Source organism: Crocuta crocuta, unplaced genomic scaffold, assembly GCF_008692635.1.
Source record: "Crocuta crocuta isolate KB4526 unplaced genomic scaffold, BGI_CrCroc_1.0 scaffold120, whole genome shotgun sequence".
NCBI lineage: Eukaryota > Metazoa > Chordata > Mammalia > Carnivora > Hyaenidae > Crocuta > Crocuta crocuta.
In genome coordinates this window covers 1,037,143-1,059,698 of record NW_027527375.1, presented here as the reverse complement: position 1 = coordinate 1,059,698, position 22,556 = coordinate 1,037,143, and the positions used below count along the sequence as shown (strand labels likewise).

Sequence of the window (22,556 nt, the reverse complement as noted above, 5' to 3'; positions counted from 1 at the left end):
TAAATCACATTAAGAAAAGAAAGGATAAGAACCACAGGATACTCTCAATAGATGCAGAAAAGGTACTTGACAAAATGCAGCCTTGTTTTTTGATAAAAACCCTCAAGAAAGTAGAGATAGAAGGATCATACCTAAAGATAATAAAAGCCACATACAAAAAACCCACCACTAATATTATATCATTGGGAAAAACTGAGACCTTTTCCCTGAGGTCAGAAACACAACAAGGATGTCCACTCTCCCCAATGTTATTCAACATATTGTTGGAAGTCCTAGCCTTGGCAATCAGCACAACATAATAAAAGGCATCCAAATTGATAGGGAGGAAGTCAAATTTCACTATTCATAGATGATGAGATACTCTACGTGGTAAATCCAAAGACTCCACCAAAAAATGCTGGAACTGTTCCAGGAATTCAGCAGAGTCACAGGATATAAGTTCAATATACAGAAATTGGTTCTATGAAGCAGCAGAATGAGAAGTCAAGGGATTGATCCCATTTACAATTGCATGAAAAACTGTAAAATACCTAGGAATACACCTAATCAAAGAGGTGAAAAATCTATGCACTGAAAACTATAAAAAGCTTATGAAAGAAATGGAAGAGGACACAGAACACTGGAAAAACATTCCATGCTCGTGGATTAAAACAAATATTGTTACAATGTCAATTCTGTCCAAAGCAATCTGTACATTCAAGGCAAGCCCTTTCAAAATAACACCAGCATTCTTCCCAGAGCTAGAACAAACAATCCAAAAATTTTTATGGAATCAAAAAAGACCTCAAATAGCCAAAGGAGTCCTGAGAAAGAAAACCAAAGCTGGAGGAAACATCATTCCGGACTTCAAGGTGTATTACAAAGCTGTAATCATCAAGACAGTATGGTACTAGCACAAAAACAGACACTCAGATCAATGGAATAGAATAGAGAAGCCAGAAATGGACCCACAAATGTATGACCAACTAATCTTTGACAAAGCAGGAAAGAATATCCAATGGAAAAAACACAGTCTCTTCCACAGTGTTGGGAAAACTGGACAGCGACATGCAGAAGAATGAAATTGGACTACTTTCTTATACCACACACAAACATAAATTCAAAATGGATGAAAGAACTACATGTAAGACAGGAAGCCATCAAAATTCTAAAGGAGAAAGCAGGCAGCAACCTCTTTGACCTTGGCCACAGCAACTTCTTACTCAACACGTCTCCAGAGGCAAGGGAAATAAAAACAAAAATGAACTGTTGGGACCTCATCAAGATAAAAAGCTGCAATCAGCAAAACTAAAAGGCAACTGATGGAGTGTGAGAAGATATTTGCAAAGTGCATATCAGATAAAGGGCTAGTTTCCAAAATCTATAAAGAACTTCTCAAACTCAACACCCAAAAAACAAACAATCCAGTGAAGAAATGGTCAAAAGACATGAACAGACACTTTTCCAAAGAAGACATCCAGATGGCTAACAGATACATGAAAAGATGCTCAGCATCACTCATCAGGGAAATACAAACCAAAAACCACAATGAGATACCGCCTCACACCAGTCAGAATGGCTAAAATTAACAATTCAGGCCACAACAGATGTTGGCGAGGATGTGGAGAAAGAGGAACCCTTTGGCACTACTGGTGGGAATGCAACCTGGTGCAGCCCTTCTGGAAAACAGTATGGAGTTTCCTCAAAAAAATTAAAAATAGAACTACCCTATGACTCAGTAGTTGTACTACTAGGTATTTGTATCCAAAGGCTACAAAAATGCTTATTCGAAGGGGCACATGCACCCCAATGTTTATAGCAGCACTATGGACAATGCCAAAGTATGGAAAGAAGCCAAATATGCATCAACTGATGATGAATAAAGAAGATATGGTATACATAGACAATGAAATATTACTCAGCAACCAAAAAGAACGAAATCTTGCCATCTGTATCAGCGTGGATGGAACTAGAGTATATTATTCTAAGCAAAATTAGTCAGAGAAAGACAAATATCATGTGACTTCACTCATACATGGAATTTAAGATACAAAACAGATGAACATAAGGAAAGGGAAGCAAAAAGAATATAAAAACAGAGGGAGACAAACCATACAAGACTCTTAAATACAGAGAACAAACAGGGTTGCTGGAGGGGTATTGGGAGGGAGGATGGGCTAAATGGGCGAGGAACATCAAGTAGGACACATGTTGGGTTGAGTATTGGGTGTTACATGTAAGTGATGCATCACTGAATTCTATTCCTGAAATCATTATATGTTAACTAACTTGGAGGTAAATCTAAAAAACCAGTAATAAAAAAAATTGGAAGCAGAAAACATTGGAATAATATGTNACGAATCCTAGGTCCAGTGAAGCTGTACTCAAAAATAAAGGCATTTTCAGATCAACATACCCGAGAGAATTTGTCACTAGCAGAGTATTCTTCAAAGCATGCTGAAGGTAATTCTCTATGCTAAAGGGAAATGACAGCAGATGACAACTCAAATACACGAAGAAAATAAGAGCAATAATCATTATAAATATGAGATAATATATGTATATATTTTTCTTTTCTCTAATACTTTAAAAAAACTTGATTGCTTTAAAGCAGAATTGAGCAGTGTATGTGATGGACTTATAAAGTGCACAATGTAACATAAAAAGGATGGTACATGGAAATAAATACATTGCTGCAAGGTTCCAGTGTTTTGTATACGTTAAACATTAACTCTGAATAAATTGGGATAAGTTAAAGATGCATATTCTATCCTCCAAAGCAGCTACTAAGAAATAATTCAAAGAGATATAGCTAAAAGCCAATAGAATTAAAATGCTATGTAAGAAATGTTCAATACAACAGAAGGCAAGAAAGTACAAACAAGATTTTTTTTAAGGTGGTGCAAATCTAACCGATTTGTTTCAGAACATTGCTATGTCAGAGAAGAAGTATTCTGTGATTATAATGAGATGCTGTATACCCAAATTAAAAGAGCATTTTCTTTTTTTTTTTTTTTTTTTTTTAATAGTTTATTGTCAAATTAGTTTCCACATAACACTCAGTGCTCATCCCCACAAGTGTCCTCCTCCATGCCCATCCCCCCTCCCCCCACATCCATCAGTCCTCAGTTTTTGTCAGCATTCAAGAGTCTCTCATGGTTTGCTTCTCTCCCTTTCCCCCACCATTTCCGCCCTTCTTCTCCCCCTTGTTCCTCCGTCAAGTTCCTCCTAATCCTCCTATACGTGCAAACATATGATATTTGTCCTTCTCTGCCTGACTTATTTCGCTCAGCATAACACCCTCAAGGTCCATCCATGTTGCTACACATGGCCAGATTTCATTGTTTCTCATTGCCATGTAGTATTCCATGGTATAGATAAACCACATCTTCTTGATCCATTCATCTGTTGATGGACACTTAGGCTTAAAAGAGCATTTTCTAAAGGCAGACTATCTGCATACAATACAACCCCTGCTTTGTTTTGTTAGACTTACACTACAGAAATAGTTTGAAATATTGGCAAAATTTATATGCAATGATTTTTGTTATTGTTTTTCTAATATAAAATTAATAGTGAAGTTCTATTCCCCTTTTTTATTTAGTATATGCATTATTTGTTTCTAAACTGTTATTGCTTATTTTCTTTTTTACTTGCTTAAAACTTCAGCTTTATTGTTTTTCTAGTTATAAAAGTAGTGCATGCTATTCATAAAAAGGCAAATACCATAGAAATATACAAAGAAAAGCACAATGTGTATACAAAATATGCAACAAAGAGATATGCAAAATTACCTTGCAGTCAAATCCTTAGGAAGTAATAACTCTTAACAGATTGTTTATAGTTTAAAGACCTTTTTTCTGCGTGTGTGTGTATATGTCTGTGTGTGTGTATGTGTATATACTTAAATTTTTTTTAATGTAAAATGAGTCATACCATAAATATTATGCTACAGAATTTTTTTAGTGAAACATATTTCATGGACACCTCTCATACTTAGATATCTAGCTCTATTTTTAAGGACTTGTTTAGATATGCTGTAATCGATATCCCTTCTTTAATGTTTATTTTTAAAAGACAGAGCATGAGTCGGGGAGGGGCAGAGAGAGAGGGAGACACAGAATCTGAAGCCGACTCCAGGCTCTGAGCTGTCAGCACAAAGCCCTATATGGGGCTCAAACTCATAATGCAAGATCATGACCTGAGCTGAAGTTGGTCAGTTAACTGACTGAGCCACTCAGGTGCCCCTGATATCCCTTCTTTAAACTTAAATAATAAATTCTAGAAGTATCATACCTTTATAGACTGAATTATTTTATGTTGTATAATTATGTTGTATAATATATATTTTCATATAATCAGGATTCCAATTTCTTTATTTTCTAGGAGGAGGACATGTTGTCTGCCCAGGGAAGAGAGGAAGCATCAGATAGGCATTTACAGCAGTTACAATCTAGTATAAAACAGTTAGAAAAAAGGTAAATTGTTAAATATATCTAGCTTTCTCTATCACCTTCAATAGATATTCCACATTAGAATTTCAGTTTATGATATTTTCTTTTTTTTTAATCTTTATCTTTTTTAACAATGTTTATTTACTTTGATAAGGGGTATGGAGGGTCAGAGGGAGAGGGAGACAGAGAATCCCAAGCAGGCTCCAAGCAATGGTCAGCAAAGGGCTCAATGCAGGGCTCAAGACAGGGCTCGAACCCACAAACCATGAGATCATGAGCTGAGCTAAAACCAAGAGTCCAATGCTCAGCCAACTAACCCACCCAGGTGCCCCAGTTTATAATATTTTCTAGATATTTATTTTATAAGTGCTAAACAAAGAATAATCATAGGTTTAAAATATGATTCACTGGACATTATTTATTTTAAAAAATCATGGTCAAAACATTGGTATGTTTTGAGTGTATATTCAGAGACTATTTCTGTTTTACCTTTTCCCCAAAGTAGTCAGTCATTGTCAACTTAAGTGAATCCCCAAATCAAAACTGTTCTTTCCATCTTAAAGCAGAAAAACTTGAGTAAAAATTATATAGAAAAACTAATTGGTAGAACCTACTTATTAGTAGATACACAAGAGAAAAAGTACTCAAGAAGTCATTACAGGTGTTTGCCCTGGAATCTTCTGGAACAATAACTTCAGTTATCTTTGAAGATCTAGACTACTTTTTAAATATATTCTTTAGATTGTTTTTAGTTGCTATCATAATGTAAATGTTCACTCAGAAATTTTTTTGTTGTTTTTGTTATTTTCTAGTCCTTGTTGGATATTTCCTTAAGAGACTTGAAAATTGTTATTTGTAATCAATTAAAGATAAGTGACCACAGCCCATAAATTCATTTTATGGTTTTTAGATGAAAAATCTACTCTGATTGAAATCTCATAGTCTGTTGACGTTAGCACATTAAAAATTGAGATCTCTGTTCTGGTCTTAGATCCACGGTTAATTTATTGTTTGTTCAGAAGAGAAAGTAGTATGTTTAACCTTTTGTTTCCTGTGCTTCAAAATAGTAATAAAAATAATTTATTTTTCTCATAGCAGGTTGATAACTAGTTGATTTTAACTACTAACTTGAAATAATTTTTAAGTACGAGGGTCTTGGGTTTTTGTTTTTCAGTTACCTAAACTTTTCAGCAGTTGATTGATTGAGTTTATTGTACTACTACTTTCCTGAACTTCTTTGTGTTAACCTTAGAGAAAAAAATCTCTGTAGATTTTCATATCTGTTATCTTAGTGGCTATTCTATGCTATGAAAAATCCTAGAGACTTGAGACAGTGAACTCTGAATAGTGAATATCAATTCCTTGTGATTCTGATAGTAATGAATCATAAAGAACCAAGCCTTTTTTGTTTTTTGTGTTTTCTTCAATTTTGTTTTTTCATTCAGCAGTGCTTTTAGTTGTCTTTTTAATGTTGAGGTTTTGGGGGGTTTTGTTACTCTTGTTTTATTTTGTTTTGCTTTTAGTATAAAGTTGTAATATGATCTAACCAAATAGATCTGTAAGAAGAGATCACTACATATGTTAGAAAATCTAAGGATATTTTTTAAAGTCCAATATTCAGCTAGCCACCTGAAAAGGAAATTTTTACAGTGGCTGTCTTTAAGAGCTATTAAGCTTATATTATTACTGTTATGATAAAAACAATTATATAGTTTAAAGTTTAAAAAATCTCTTGTATTTTTATATAGGAGAAAGCAGAGCTATTAATATGTTTCTTTTTTTAAATTTTTTATGTTTTTTATTTCTGAGAGAGAGGCAGAGTGAGCAGGGGAGGGTCAGAGTGAGAGACACACACACACACACAGAATCAGAATCAGACTTCAGGCTCTGAGCTGGCTGTCAGCACAGAGCCTGACGCGGGGCTCGAACCCACAAACCGTGAGATCATGACCTGAGCCAAAGTTGGACACTTAATCGACTGAGCCACCCAGGCGCCTCCATTTGATATGTGTTTCTGAGTAACATTCAGCCAATATGTTTTAGGTGTAAGTATCTTATTTAATGGAACTGACAGTTAGAAAAGCTATATTTTGGGGTCACTAGGGTGACTCAGTCAGTTAAGCGTCTGTTCACTTCAGCTCAGGTTATGATCTCACAGTTTGTAAGATCAAGCCCCGTGTTGGCCTCTGTGCTGACAGTATGGAGCCTGCTTGGAATTCCCTCTCTCTCTCTCTCTCTCTCTCTCTCCCCCCTCCCCAATAAATAAATAAATTTTTAAAAAGAAAGAAAGAAAAGTGGTTTTAATTGTCATCTTTGTTCTGTAAAATCAAAGACATTTTTGCTTCAATGGATGCTTGTTATTGGCATTATTAAAATTATTATTTATTTTTAAAAGTATTATTTGTGATTCTTTCAAATGCCACAAGCATCTAAAAAACATTAAGCTATTTCCTTTGTCTTTTAAAGAATGGATTCCCTCCATTCCCCTATTTAGATGATTCATAGATCCTGGGAATTAATTACCTCCAGGGAATGACAGTTCTCTCTGGAAAGATTTTGCTGGTTTGTATATGCTCAGCTTGAATAAGGCAGAAGTTAAATGAGTGGGATTGCTAAGTTACCTCTTCATATTTTTAAAGTAGATATTTCTTTTAAAATGAGAATATGCAAATAGGACTATGAAATATTCAGTTAGGTGACTGATGGAAAGTGACTCTCATTCCAATCATTGTTCAGCTTTTTATTTGTTATCCCTACTCTAAGCATAATAGAATACATAAATTCTTTAATTAAAGATATTGAAATATGGCCTTGATTTTTAAGTGGAATAGAAGCCCATGAATTGGAAATTAGTGAATATGTTGGATAAAATATGGAGAGCCTTGAAGATAAAGTCAAATTTGGATTTCATGTGATGTATTACAGATTCTTGAGTCAGGACTACATGATGAAATTAATATTTTATGAAGATTAATTTAATGGTATTTTCAAGGTAAGGGTATTTGGGGACAGGAATATAAATTGTTAGAGTAGAAAGATTTTGAGATTTACAGACAGAATTGCTTTCATTTCTGGTTGTAGTATATTCTGTCTTTGTACCTTGGAGAAATTAACCAGCCTCATTTAGCTGCAGTTTCTTTAGGATTAAATGAGATAAGAATATGTAGAGGACCTAGCACCATGTTTATTATTTTACTTTCTCAAATCTTCCCCTTCTTTTAAACTAAAGTTAACTTCTTTCTAGAAAATTCACAATTCTTTTCACTTGCAACCTTTATCTTCTATAAGATTTAGTATTTAATAGAGTGAACAAGTATTTGAAGGAGGAACAAGTATTTATAGTCTACTTATAAGACTAACAAATGATGATAATTATTCTCAACAGTAAAAATGGTTTTTGGATCTTAATTGTTTTAATGGTCTTAATGAAATAGAACAAGGTAGAGAAAAATTCTATAATAAGCTGTCTCAAAGAATAAAGCAGTCTTCAGTGTTACAAAGAATAAAACTCTTAAATCTTCCAAATTACAGCTCTTTGGTTTATTATGAAATGTTTATAAATCAATATGAATATTTTAATATTGCTATTGACCAAATAAAATTATTTAATATATTATTTCTGTAAGGCAGGTTTTATACATTAAATAGTTATAAGTTGGCTTTATACATTTTTAACTTTATTTTTATCAAAGGAAATATGTATGTATTATTTCAAAATTGTATAGTACCACAAGCATTATAATGAAAAATAGATTCTTGTTAATTATCTCATTTCTTCACATAGTAAGTTTTCTATGTACTTTATACTAATTCTTGGTCAAATATTCTTATCAAAGCTCTGAAATGACTCTCAATCTGGTCAACCACATGAGATCATTGTAATCACATCCTTTTCTTGAAGAAATACATTGATGCCCTCCATCCCCTGCCTCAAACTGTTCACTAGGACTGATGCAAAGTCTCATTTTAAAACTTTAATTCACTATGTCCTGGGATTTCCTTCTTGCCATTCCTTTGTTAGAGCCTGTCTTTTGCATCCCCATGNCATTTTGATGGATACCATTCTCCATCAGCTTCCTGAGTATACATGGGATACATTTATTAAGATGTTGCTTATTTAGAAATATTTTTATCCTGCTTCAAAGGTATTTCATAGTTGTTTGAGTAATGAATCATAGATTGGAAATCCAAGGTTTTAAATCATTTTTCCTTAGAATGTTGACATCTTCTTTATAGTTTCTAGTCTTTGGCTGTAGGAAAAATTTCCTATGTCATTCAAAATTCCAATATTTTCTTTTTGACTTTCCTTTTCCCTCTGAAGAATTTTAGGATCATCTACCCCCCACCACCACCATAATCAGTGTTCTAAAATTGCACAGTGTGCATATTCAGTGAGAATTTCTTTTCATGCATCTTAGTGGAGACACTTGAGTCTAGAAATTCACGTCCTTCAGTAAAAGCAATTTTTATAGGTTTTTTCATTTGATAGTTTTATTCATTCTTTTCCTCTGTTCTTTTTTCTTGAACTTAATATGAGTTTTATATTGGACCTTATGGGTCGATTGCCTAATTTTCTTATCTTTTCCCTCTTATTTTACATTCCTCCATTTATTTTCTCCTTTCTTGGAGGTTTCTTTAAATTTTCTTCTAATTAGACATCTGTTGACTTTTTTTTTTAATTAATTTATTTTGAGAGAGAGAGAATGAGTAAGCAGGGGAGGGGCAGGGAGAAAGGGAGAGAGAGAATCCCAAGTAGACTCCATGCTCTCAGCACAGAGCCCACTGCAGGGCTCAAACTCAGGAACATGGGCTCATGACCTGAGCTGAAACCAGGAGTTGGACACATAACTAACTGAGCCGTCCAAATGTACCATCTGTTGAATATTTTATTTTAGCTATCATAAATTTTATTTTAAAGAGTGGTTTCTTCTGTTTCTTTTTCTGTAGTAGCTTATTTTTATTTAATAGATATTATATCTTAGCTCAGTGTATTAAATATGTAAAATAAGGTTTTCTTCTGCTATCTGCATTATCTCTCTTCTCTCTACATTCCTTTTTTTCTATTTGCCCATCAGTATTTCTTCAAATGCTTACTGATCTTTTCTATCTGTTGATATTTAAGAATAAGACAACAAAGCATTTGCTTGAGCAGCACATATAGTAAAAATTGGAATACAGAAAATTAGGGTGTCCCACATGGAGATTTGTGAAGCATTCCATATTTTTAAACACCAAACTCATAGATAGAGAACATAATTGTGTTTGCCAGGGAGGGAGTATAAATGGGGGATGATAGTCAAAAGATACAAATCTCTAGTTATAAAAGAAAAGAAGTCATGGGATGTAATGTACAACATGGTGATTATAGTTAATAATACTGTGTTGTATATTTGAAAGTTGCTAAGAAAATAGATCTTAAAAGTTTTCATAAGAAAAAATTGTAGCTGAATGTGGTGGTGTATATTAACTAAATTTACTGTGGTGGACATTTTCCAATGTATACAAATACCAAATCATTATGTTGTACACTTGAAACTAACACAGTGTTATATATCAAATATATCTCAGTTTAAAAAAAAATTAAAGACTAAGACACCAGAAAACAGATAAGAAGCTAAGTGGGCAGAAGTGGATTGAGATCTGCAAGACTTTACTGTATTATGTTTAGTCAGTAAGCTAGCATTTTCCTTAGGCAGTCCCCATATATGAGAATCTTTCTTGAACCAGTTTTCCCAGGGTAGGATTCATTAATCTTCTGTTGTGGGCTGAGTAGAAATGCACAAGCCTGAGTGTATTCCATAGTTGAAGAAGGGGTCTGAGAGTACTGATGTTCACTATTCAAACTTTCATTCAATACCCTGGATTTTGGTATGTCTTCTGACCTCCAGTTTAATTGAAATGACAGCCCCCTGCTGTGTAGTTTTAGATACATAGATCTGTGAGTTGGATCTGTACAATTTAAGTGGAAGTTTCTATTTGGCAGTATAGTGTATTTACTAGGAAGACTGACTTTGGACCTAGAGAGAGTTCAAACTCCAGCTTCACCAGTAACTAGATAAATAACCTTGGGTGTGCTGATTATCCTCTCTGTAGTTTTCTGTCTTCATCTATAAAATAATTGTAATGATATAACCTATCTAATATCTTTTATGTAATATAACCTTGTTTCCTATATCATAAATTAATGATATAAGCTATCTCATAGCATTGTTGAAGATACTGAGGATTACATTTTCCTTAACGTAAAGTACATAGCACAAAGAATGTTATTACAAGTTTTTGCTATTATCCTTGTTGTTACCATTATTACGAAGATGGAACTTGACCCAATTTTAGCAAGTTAAAAGGATTCCTACAAGGTTTGGCTATAGCACATGTAAAGGACCTTTATTAGAGTAAGAATAGTAATAACACACCTTTTATGTTATAACATTGTGGAAACCTATATATTTTGAAGCTGATGATCTGACTCTGCTTTACTGTAATTCCACTGCACTCCTAACACCAGTATCACTTTACAGAGCCAAGTGGTTGCTTGGGCTGCTAGACTGTTGAATGCATGTGAAACTTGTTTGCAAGGCTTTTTCTGACATGTGTGTTTATGAAGCCTTGAGGTGAGTGTCAGAGAGACTTGACTGAGGATTGGAATGCACACGATCCTAAACAAAGCATGCTCTTGAGAGATGAAATTGGCATATGCCCTTCATGAGTCACTTGCTCTGCTTGACCCTTAAGATACCATGGAAAAGCTAATGACTGAACTAATGCTAGTAAAGTGCCATGTGCTCTATTCCTCTTTGAGAGAGATAGGGACTGCTTCATTTTCTACCACCAGTGCTTTAACTAAAGTAAAATAGAATGAATAATGTCATATATATAAATCCTCACATTAAAATATGAGAAGACTGAATTCCAGTAAAAAGCAGAGACTTGCAGATTTTGATTGAAAAGCAAGGCCCACCAATATGTTATATTATAAAATACCTAAAACAAAGGATAAATGAACTGGAACAAAGATCTCAAGGAAGGAAAGATGAAGAGGATTCGTTTTAAAATTTAAAATAAAGGTTTTAGGGGCCCTTGGGTGACTCAGTAGGTTAAGCACCCAACTCTTGATTTAGGGTCAGGTCATGATCTCACAGTTGTGAAATTGAGCCCCACATGGGGCTTCAGATTCTTTCTCCTTCTCTCTTTTTCATAAATAAGTAAATATATAAAAATAGTAAAGGTTTTAGTGGAGCATATTAGCAACTATAAATAACAAAGAAAGGAGGAGTGAGTCTTAATATTACACTAGGTATGGCTTCATGGTAAAAAAGCAGTAAACAGAACAAAGAGGGACTTTACATAATGAAAAATGACACCATATTGAAAAAGGTACATTAATAAACTTACATATAGTAAGTAGTAGGCTGGCTAAATATGTGATGCAAAAGCTAAGAAATTTGATGAAAGGGTGATTTGATAGAATATAGTTATGATCATTATTTTGAGCCATCTGCATCTTATTTCCCTTCCATGTTTAGGTAATTCCCCAGATTATAGCTCTTTATGAGAGAATCAACTAATTCTGTGGTGAAGTTTTAGGCTTATTTCTTGCTACGAAGCTTCAAACTTGGATTTTCCAGCTCTCCCAGTAATTCTGTGAACTTACCGATATCGTTTTTAATAAACTTTTTTCTGCTTAAATTAGAGTTGGCTTCTACTACTGGCAGCTAAGAACCCTGATTAAAACTGTAGTAGACCTTAACTCACTTCATTCAGAATGAAGCAGACAGGTGCCTTGGTGGCTCAGTTCGTTAAGTGTCTGACTTTGTTGGGCTCATTCTCATGGTCCGTGAGTTTGAGCCCCACGTCACGCTCTATGCTGAGAGCTCAGAGGCTGAAATCTGCTTCAGATTCTGTATCTCCCTCCTTCTCTGTCCCTTCCTTCCTCCCCCTCTCTCTCTTTCTCAAAAATAAATATACATTTTTAAAAAGTTAAAAAAATGAATAAAGCAGATATACCAAACAATAGCAACAACAAAAAAGTTATTAAAAATAGATAAAAGGTAGGCAGAGTTGAGGTGTGCTGGAGCAGGGAAGTTTTCTCCCAGTTCTTCTATGTGGGTAGTGGGCATGGGGATAGGATCGAGAATGCTTCTCCTGACACCACTTAGAAAAAAAAGATGTCTGAAAATAACAAAGAGAAGTATAAATAGGAAAAGAAGAGTTGTCATACCAGAATCTATCAGAACCTATTATAAAGCCATAATCAAATTGATATGACTTGGGTATAGAATAGGCATGTAGATCGATGAGACATGATAATCCATAAGTAAATCATTATATTTGCATATTTTAGTATGGTGAAGGGATTATTTCACTTCAGTTACTAATGGTATTTGTACACCTGCCCGTCAATCTGAAAGAAAGTTACATTGGATTCCTCTCTTAAAACACATTTAGAAGTAAACTCCAGATGCACTAAAGATTTACCGGTTAAAAATATTAAAGTCATAGCAATCTTTTGAGAAAATCTATGAAATTACATCAATAATCTGTTAATGAGGGAGATAGTCTTTATTTAAAAAATGAACTCTGGAAGCTGAAAAATAAACCCAAATTTAGCTGTATTAAAGTGAACATTTTTAGTGTAGTGAAGATTTCCTAGTCAGTAAGCAGCAATAATCAAAAAAGTATATTTGGGAAAGATATTTGTAGCATACAGAACAACCTGAGCATTTATAATTTAATATTCAAAGAATTCCTATAAAGGAGTAAGCAAATAGCCCATCAGAAAAAAATTGGCAGAAGATATCAAGAGGAAGTTTGAAGGGGGCAATTCACATAGCTAACAAACTAAAAATGTGTTTAAACTCTCTAGTATTCAGGGATATACAAATTAATAGTGAAATGAAGTTCCATCCATCAGACTAGGAAAAGAAAGAGCTTTTGGATGTATTGCTTGAGGGGACTTCTTCTGTAAGATATTGAATGAGAAAAACAAGTGAAGAAAAGGGTATATATTATGATCTTAATTTTTTAATGTTTGTTTATTTTGAGAGAGAGAACAGAGGAGGAGCAGAGGAAGAGGGAGAACAAGAATTCCAAGCAGGTTCCATGCTGTCGGCACAGAGACCGGCTTGGGGCTTGATCTCACAAACTGTGAGACCATGACCTAAAATGAAATCAGTGCTTAATTGACTGAGCCACCCAGGCTCCCCATGATCTTAATTTTTGTAACACAAAAAAATTATGTTTAAATACCTATGGACCAATGTATATATACTTTGCATGCATATCTATGTGTGTACATGCATATATGTGTGTATATGATTTTATGAACATGGAGAAAAATATTTGAAGATATACATTAATAAATTAACATGGTTTACCTGGGTAGAGAGTGGGAAAAGGGAGCCAAGCACAAAAAGAAAATTTTTAAAAGACTATATAAATAGAAAGAACAACTTATTCTTTAAGGATTTGCTTTAAAACATTGTCTTGTAATTGTATAATGTAATGTGATACTGTAGAAAGTGTTACATAATTAGAATCACAATATCTAGGCTCATTCTTAGCCCCACATGGCTTATTAGCCATATGGACTTAATCACATGTTTAATCTCTCTGGGTCTGCTGTTCTTTAAAATGTAAATAATGAAACTGACTTTACAAAACTTTTGTGCAGATCAAATGAGAAAACACATATGAAAGTAACCAGGATAATGTTTGCTCTATATTAGATATTCACTAAATCTCCTATTTTCCTTCTTTAAAGATATTTAACTTTCACAATGTGATTATTTACTTTTAGACTCTGTGTAGCAATCCAAGAAGCCACTCAATTAAGAGCACAAAAAACACATTTGGAAAAACAAACCAGAGAATTACAAGCAAAATGCAATGAGTTAGAAAATGAAAAATACGAAGCTATTTTAAGAGCCAGAAATAGCATGCAGCTCCTAGAAGAAGCTAACCTTCAAAAACATCAGGTAAGAAAACTTATATGTTCAAAAATAATATCATACTGAACATTACTCCATATAACCTAATAATAAGGAAACCAGTAACTACAGAATAAACACATGAAAATGATATTGCTGTGCTTTCCATTGATAGACATACTATATTCTTCATGTTAAGATTTAACCACAAAATATGATAAAATAGGGATACCTGGCTGACTCACTTGGAAGAACATGAATTTGAACCCCATGTTGAGTATAGAGAAACAAAATTAAAATAAAATAAATAATAAAATAAAGATACTTTTTTTAAAAGACAATAAAATGTCAACCCTCTCCCAGAACTTTTATTATCAGACTTTAATGTTTCCAGTCCTTATGTGAATAATCTTCACCCCCTATAGTCTTATACTTTATAAAAACTATTATAGCACTTTCCTAAATTACACATTTTTTTCATTGAATCAGACTAATCTTACTCTTCTTTACTTCCCCTTCATCACCTACATAATTACTCTAATAGAGCAAAAGCTTAATTGACAAGATTTATTAAGTGGAACCTTCATGCCACTGTTTTTTTTTTAACCCTCTAACAATTGTGATTCCTATGTATCACATATCGTAGTTTTTCTTTTACTTCTATATAAACGGTGTATAGTTTAAAGAAGTCACCAGGTGGATAGATTTGTTTTTAATGTTGCCTCCTTTATGTAGAGATCATTAAATCATTACTTCATTTAACCAACATTTATTGAATACTAAACATATGCTTAATACTCGACTGGGAAATATGGGGCGTACACAGGAAATACTTTGTTTTATTTATGTTTCATTTTAACATGGTAGAGGTTTTCCAAGAGGGGTGTTAAAACAAAACCACCTATATAAATCACATATTACGAAGCTAATAAATAAAAAAGAAATAATATCCATATTTAAGCTAGGAATGCAAAGTGCTTGTTGTGCCTTTTTGCTAATAATCCCATCTGTGATTTTGATACTGTCTCTTAGGATGGTTGAAAGGCACAACATAGACATAATATGCTTGGGAATTGCTCTAAACTCTTAAGTTAGCTAGAATAGTTAAGAAGAGAACAAAATTATCTTTCCCCTCTGAAGCCCAGTCATATGAACATTGTTAACATCAGGTCACTAAAAATGAAAATTTTGTGTAAACAACAGTGGACAGAGAAGTAGTGACAACACTCATTGTCCCTCAAATCTTCTCACTCAGGTCCAAAGTCAACAGACCCTTAAAGAAACTGTTTATGGCTGCATATTAAGCTCCCTCCGGACTTACTGTTTAATTGTTAGAGGAGTCCCACATTCAGTTTAAGCAGCCTTCAGTTGCTTATTCCAGAGCCAAGGGTCAACTGATCACACAGACAGACACGGAAGACAGCCTGTTATAGTTCTCTTGTGATGCTTCCCTATTTCCTCATTGTCCCATTCTCCCACACAAAGTGGTTACATCATAACAGCTATTACTGTATAATTTAAATAGCCAGGACATAGAAGCATTCCAAGTGCCCATCTATGTATGAATGGATAAAGAAAATGTGGTACACTGTCAGGATGACTAAAGTTAACAGCTCAGGCAACAACAGATGTTGGTCAAGATGCAGAGAAAGGGGAACATTTTTTTACTGTTGGAATGCAAATTTGTATAGCCACTTAGGAAAGCAGTATGGAGGTTTCTCAAAAAATTAAAAATAGAACTACCCTATGACCCAGCAATCGCACTGTTAGGTATATATCCAAAGGATACAAAAATTCTGATTCAAAGGGACACATGCACCCCAGTGTTTATAGCAGTGCTATCAATAATAGTCAAATTATGGAAAGAGCCCACATGTCCTTCAGCTGATGAATGAATAAAGAAGAGGTGGTATATATAGATAGATATAGATATAGATACAATGGGATATTACTTGGCAATCAAAAAGAATGAAATACATTTGCAACAATGTGGATGGAACTAGAGTGTATTATGCTAAGTGAAATAAGTCAGTCAAAGAAATGCAAATATATGATTTCACTGATATGTGGAATTTAAGAAACAAAACAAATGAACATAGAAGGGAAGGAAAAATAAGGTAAGAACAGAGGGAAGCAAACCATAACAAACTCTTTAATACAGAGAAACAAACAGGATGCTGGAGGGTTGTTGGGTGGGGGGATGTGCTGAGTGGGTGATGGGCTTTAAAGAGGGCACTTGTTGGGATGAGCACTGGGTGTTATATGAAAGTGATGAATCACTAAATTCTACTGAAACCAGTACTACACTATATGTTAACGAACTTGAATTTAAATGAACAAAAAAGGATGGGGTGTATATATACAATGGAACATTACTCGGCCATAAAAAGAATGAAATCTTGCTATTTGTAACATGTATGGATCTAGAGGGTATAATACTAAGTGAAATAAGTCAGAGAAAAGAGAATACCAGATGATTTCACTCATGTAGAATTTATGAAACAAAATGATCAAAAAAACAGACTCTTTAAATATGGAAACAAACTGGTGGTTGAGAGAGGACAGGTGGGTTGGGAGATAGAAGAGTTGGTAAAGGGGATTAAGAGTACACTTGTATAGAACTGTTGAATCATTCTGTCGTACACCTGAAATTAATATACACCTTATTGTTAATTCTTGAGAAAAAACAGCTCTTTAACCTCTGACTAGCTTACCTATTTAAACAGGAGGAAATTTATTAAATAATTTTAAAAAAACAGGTTGGAATGTATGTAGAATCTTTGGAAAACAGTACAATCCAAACACAGGGCCACTTATTATGTGATGATTAAAAAAAAAAAATTCAGTCAAGCCTAAAATTAGAGTACTTCCAGGCCCAGAAAGATATTTGGTCTAGAGGTGTAAATTTGGGAGTTGTCAGCATATAAATAATATTTAAAACCATGAGACTGAATTAGACCATCAAAGGATAGATGGAGATGAAGAATTAAGGAATTAAGTCTTGGGTAGTCAGTTTTGTTTTTTTTTTTAATTCCAGTATAGTTAGCATACAGTGTACTATTAGTTTCAGGTGTGCAATATAGTGATTCATCAATTCCAGATATCATCAGTGCTGATCACAAGTGCACTCTTTAATCCCCATAGCCTATTTCACCTATCCCACCCGTCTCCCATCTGATGGGTAGTGTAATTTTTAAAGAAGTTCAGGAGAAGAGGAAGAAACAGCAGTGCAGACTGAAAAAGAGTGGTCAGTGAGTTAGGAGGAAAACACATACTGTGGTGTGCTAAAAGCCAAATAAAGAAAGTAAAGCAAAGCAAAGAGAGTAATCAGTTATCTCAAGTGCTGCTGATGGATCAAAGATAGATACTCAAAATTGACTTATAGGTTATTAATATGGAGACAGACAATGGATGGTTGAAAGCTGATTGGCGTCGGTGTAAGAAAAAAGTATTGGAGATGAGCAAGTGCAGAATTTAGAGGAGTTTTACTCCAGAGGGAAGCAGAGAAACAGAGTGTGACTGACAACAGAACTAGGATTATAAGAATATTTTTTAATTGGGAGATGACAATGATTGGATAGATAGAAACATCAAGGAATGAGGTGACAAGGGACACAATTTGAATAATACCAAATAACAGATAAAAGGGGAAATCCAAGAGATTTTTTTTCCCAAGACTTTAATACCTAGAGTTGATGACTTATTTTATATAGGGAATAAAGGAAAAAGGAAAATTGGAAAATAACTCTAAGATTTATAGAGGTTAAAAGAGTGAGATCCTGGCCAAAATAAATACCAGAGAAAAATAATAAATTTTTAGCATAAAGTCAGGTGAGGAGGTTGGGGAAAATAAGAGGTTAGGCAAGATTCCAAGTGGGGATGTCCCTGAAGTTTAGAATAAGATGTGTGCTTTCCACAAAGTGATTAGTGGATAGGTATTTTAACCATTTATTATGTTTTCTTTGTTAATAATGGTGTGATCTATAATAATATCAAGTGATTATTTTTTGAAGGCTCTACTTGAGGAGAAGCAAAAAGAAGAAGATATAGAGAAAATGAAAGAAACACTGTCTCGGATGATGCAAGATGCTGCCGTAAGAAGCAGGAAGGAGGTAAGGAGTTTTTAAACTTTAAAATTATTTAAAATTCAAGTTTACAGAATTTCACAACTTACGACTAATTACTACCTAAGTTTTTACCTGATGGACATAGCTAATTATCAGCTAATTGCATCAATTGTGATAAATTTGAAGTAAAAATTAGAGTAGTCCCTACCGTTTGAGCTAGAGTAGGGCTGAGATAGAAGACATTGGAGAGGAGAGAGGTTTAGGCTAGGAATATAGGGAAGATTAACACACCTGAAGTATAAAATTAAAAAGAAGCCTCAGAAAGAAACTTAGAATGCATAAGAAGTTAAGAGAAAAAAATCTGTTGCTTGCAGTATCTTAGAGCAGTCTAAGACTGGAGAAATCAGGTTTGACCTCTTACTTTACTGGTAAAGAAACTGAAACCCACAAGAGATTATTGATTCACTCAAAGTTATATACTAATTAAAGCCAGAACTTAGACCCATACCTTCTCCTGCTGTACTGAGCCTGGCATTACTTTGATCACATCATGCTGGCACCTATACAATTTGTGAATTGTGTTCTTTTCTATTCTGTTATCAAGACTAAATCTGATATTTTTTTATTAAAGTAATGAGTTGTTTCTTGGTTTGAATTATAAGGCATATTCAAGTTGAAACTGAGCAATGTAGGTTTATGTTCATATACAGAGGCAAGGAAAACCTATATGTGGTTGTCTTTTCTCTGGTATGGATATGGATCAATTCATATGTGGTGTGGTAAAGTTTGAAAGTGTAACATGAATTGTGGAGGAAGAAACCACACAAACCCGTTTTAAAAATGAAAAACCCATTTTAAAAACTGAAATAAGTAATTTACTTAGGATTCTACCTCTATGAAATAGCAGAACTAGATGTAAATATAAGTCTATTGATTCTTGAGCTCTACCCTCAAACACTAAGAGTAATTGTTTCCCATTAATTGTGTATTTTTTTTATTTTTAGAAACTTTCGAACCCATAAAAAGGTTAAATGCTGTTCAGTGAACACTTATTTACCCTTTAGCCAGATAATTCTTAATGTCTTGCCACATCCATTCTATCTTTATATGCATACACTTTTTTGCCAACCATTTGGACATGGACTACAGACATAATGACACTTCATTCCTAAATACCTTGGCATTTTTTTTTCCCCTGAGAAAGGACATTTTACTACACAATCACATCACTATTCCCATATCTTAAAATATGTGTGTGTGTATTGTTTTTTTTTTTTATTTAAAAAAATTTAATGTTTATTTTTGAGAGAGAGAGAGGCAGACTCTAAGTGGGGGAGGGACAGAAAGGGAGGGAAAGATGGAACCGGAAGCAGGCTCCAGGCTCTGAGCTGTCAGCACAGAGCCCGATGTGGGGTTTGAACCCACTAACTGTGAGATCATGACCTGAGCTGAAGTCAGACGCTTAACCAACTGAGCCACCCAGGCGCCCCAAATATTATTTTAATCTACACTCATATTTCCCTAAAATATCCTTTATAGGTTTTTTTGGTTTTTGCTTTGTTTTTTTTTTAAAGTTTATTTATTTTGAGAAAGAGAGTGTGTAAGCAGGGGAAGGAGCAGAGAAATATGGATCATTTCTTCTTGATTCAATTCAGATCATTTCTGGCAGAGTGATAATGTATATCTTCACTTCATCACATCAGAAAGCTATGTCAGATTGTGCATTGATTGAAGCTGAGCTTGACCACATGGTTATGGTAGTAAGACCAGAACTGTCCATTTGTATACTTTATAAATAACTGGGGGAGATACTTGAAGACTGTACAGATATGCCCTCTACCAAAAGCTATCATCCAGTGGTCTGAGCATCTATTAATAATCCTTGCCTGATGAATATTGTAAGAAGTGATTAAAAATGATTCTGTCATTCTCATACATTTATTAACTGTCATTTTATGGTAGAGTTTTCCCCTTTTTTAATATCGCTATGGTTTCATTGGTCTTTTTAATTTTTTGTCATAACCTACTACCATCAGGCTTTTTTATTCTCAAATTGTTTCTGTAACTTTTTTGCATAAATGATGTTCCTCTCTCATCTTGTACTTTCCCTACCTCAGACATGGAATTAGCCACTTTTCTACCAGCCTTGGTTGTAATTTTTTTATTTGATATTTTTGTCAGAGACATGGATTAGCAAAACTATTGTTTTTTTTTCATTTTTACTATAATATTTACATTAAAATGATTTCCTATATATTCATAAAGCCTTTCTTTGAAAATAATATAAAGGATTGAAAACTAATACTCCTTTCCTTTAAAATGAGCTCCTATAGGGTAGTTAGATGCACTGTATATTCCTCCACTGGATAAATAAATGTGTTAACTCATTTCTTACCTATATTTTTCTGTGGGCAATATTATTTCTCTCCTAGGTAGACTGAAGTAAACTTGTTTTAAACAGTCTCGTCAGATAAAGCTAATATACTTGCCTTTCTCCTGAGCAACTAAGAGGTAGAGTTTTCATTCCTATAAAGTCTTCATTTAATTGCAAATTATCAAACAAATGTTGTAACCATCTATGGAAAAAAAAATTCTGGAGATATATACATGAACCTTCGAATAGTGCTAAGCCTGAAAGATAGAATAATGAGGAATCTTTCACTGTCGACATATCGTAATTCTGCAGGTGTGGAATTTCAAGAGTAGGTATTATTTTTATAAACAGACTACAGTAAGGTTTTATGAAACATATATGTATTTCCTTATATCACTTACACTTTAAAACATTTTTTAATGTTTGAAAATTTTCAGCTGTATTGGTAGTAATTGTCCCATTTATTATAATTTGACATGTCCTCCAAGTATGTAGAATTAATCTTTTGAATTGGGAATAACTTACATCTAATGACTTAAAAAGTATTTTTTTATTAACTACAGCAAGTATAATGAATAAATTATCACATATTTATGTTCTGGCTGTAAAACTGAACAAAATATGATAATAGCTTATTTTTTTAAAACACAGAAATAGCTATTTCTCAGATCTCTCTCAAGTAAAATTTAATTTGTGAAAAAGAGTTATTTGATTCTGGTTTTGATTTTGATTTTTTATTTTAAGTCATGGCTTAAGTTGGTGGCCAAAATTATATTCATCCTGTTGGGCAGTATTTGTACCATCACTGGCCTTTTCTGTTTCTATCTCTTGTTAATTTGCCTTACTCTCTGTTTTATAGATATCCTTACTATCCACAAACTATAAAAGAAAATGAAAGAAAGTGAAGTTGAGTAAGAGAAAGGATTCTAGTTCCCTTACAGACTTCTGAACCCCAACCACATTAAACTACCTACCTCCCAGATAAATGTCTTTGCTCCCATAGCAAAGTTTCCAGTATATTTTATCAGATACCAACATCAGAAAAACTTTCTATGACCTCTGCAGCATATAATTTTACTGATGATATACCATCGGCCTCAGTAGTTATACACGGTCTTTTTAAAAAGTAGAACACTTTTAAGTCACTGAATTTATCAACAGTATTGTAAAAACGTTTCAAAAAATATATATGACTATGGTCATAACCCTTATGCTGGCTGCATATCATTTCAAGATGGTAAAAAAAAACACTTTTAAAAAATTCTGTGAGAGACAGACAAGTGGACATGACTGGGCTCATAGAAACCAAAACTTACATTCTGGAAACCTTCATGACTTAATTTCTCTGTGCCTTAATCTTCCTCATCTATAATGAGGATACTAACTACTTAAGCAGATTGTTGATGAGAATTAATGAGATAATAACATTTATACCACTCTAAACAGTCACTAACACATCAAACTTGTATAAATAGTAACTGATTATCACTGACCCATCCATAGGATGAATTGATCTTTCATATAATTATTCATAGGCAAAGTTTACATCAAAATCTAAAATAGAGCTAAAATGGACCCACATATGTTTGTCAGGTCTTCAGAAAGGTAACTTCTATTAATTAACCAAATAAAATATATGTCAATTTTGTAAGTGTTCTAAAGAAGGTTTACATAATGTTTTAGAAATAATCTATTTTATAAGATCTAGAAATTTTCCAAAAATCTTTGTTGATCGTATGTTTACTAATGATAG

At 33.6% G+C, this 22,556-nt stretch overlaps 1 protein-coding gene across 1 annotated transcript in view; it reads left to right on the top strand.

Moving 5' to 3' along the window:
* Positions 1 to 22,556, top strand: part of SCLT1 (sodium channel and clathrin linker 1) — a 194,818-nt gene that overhangs the window by 100,457 nt on the left and 71,805 nt on the right. Inside the window, exons 11-13 of the mRNA XM_077767069.1 lie at positions 4,366 to 4,457; positions 14,233 to 14,410; positions 18,376 to 18,474. Of these exons, the coding sequence (XP_077623195.1) occupies positions 4,366 to 4,457; positions 14,233 to 14,410; positions 18,376 to 18,474 (369 nt within the window). The remainder of the gene's footprint in view (positions 1 to 4,365; positions 4,458 to 14,232; positions 14,411 to 18,375; positions 18,475 to 22,556) is intronic.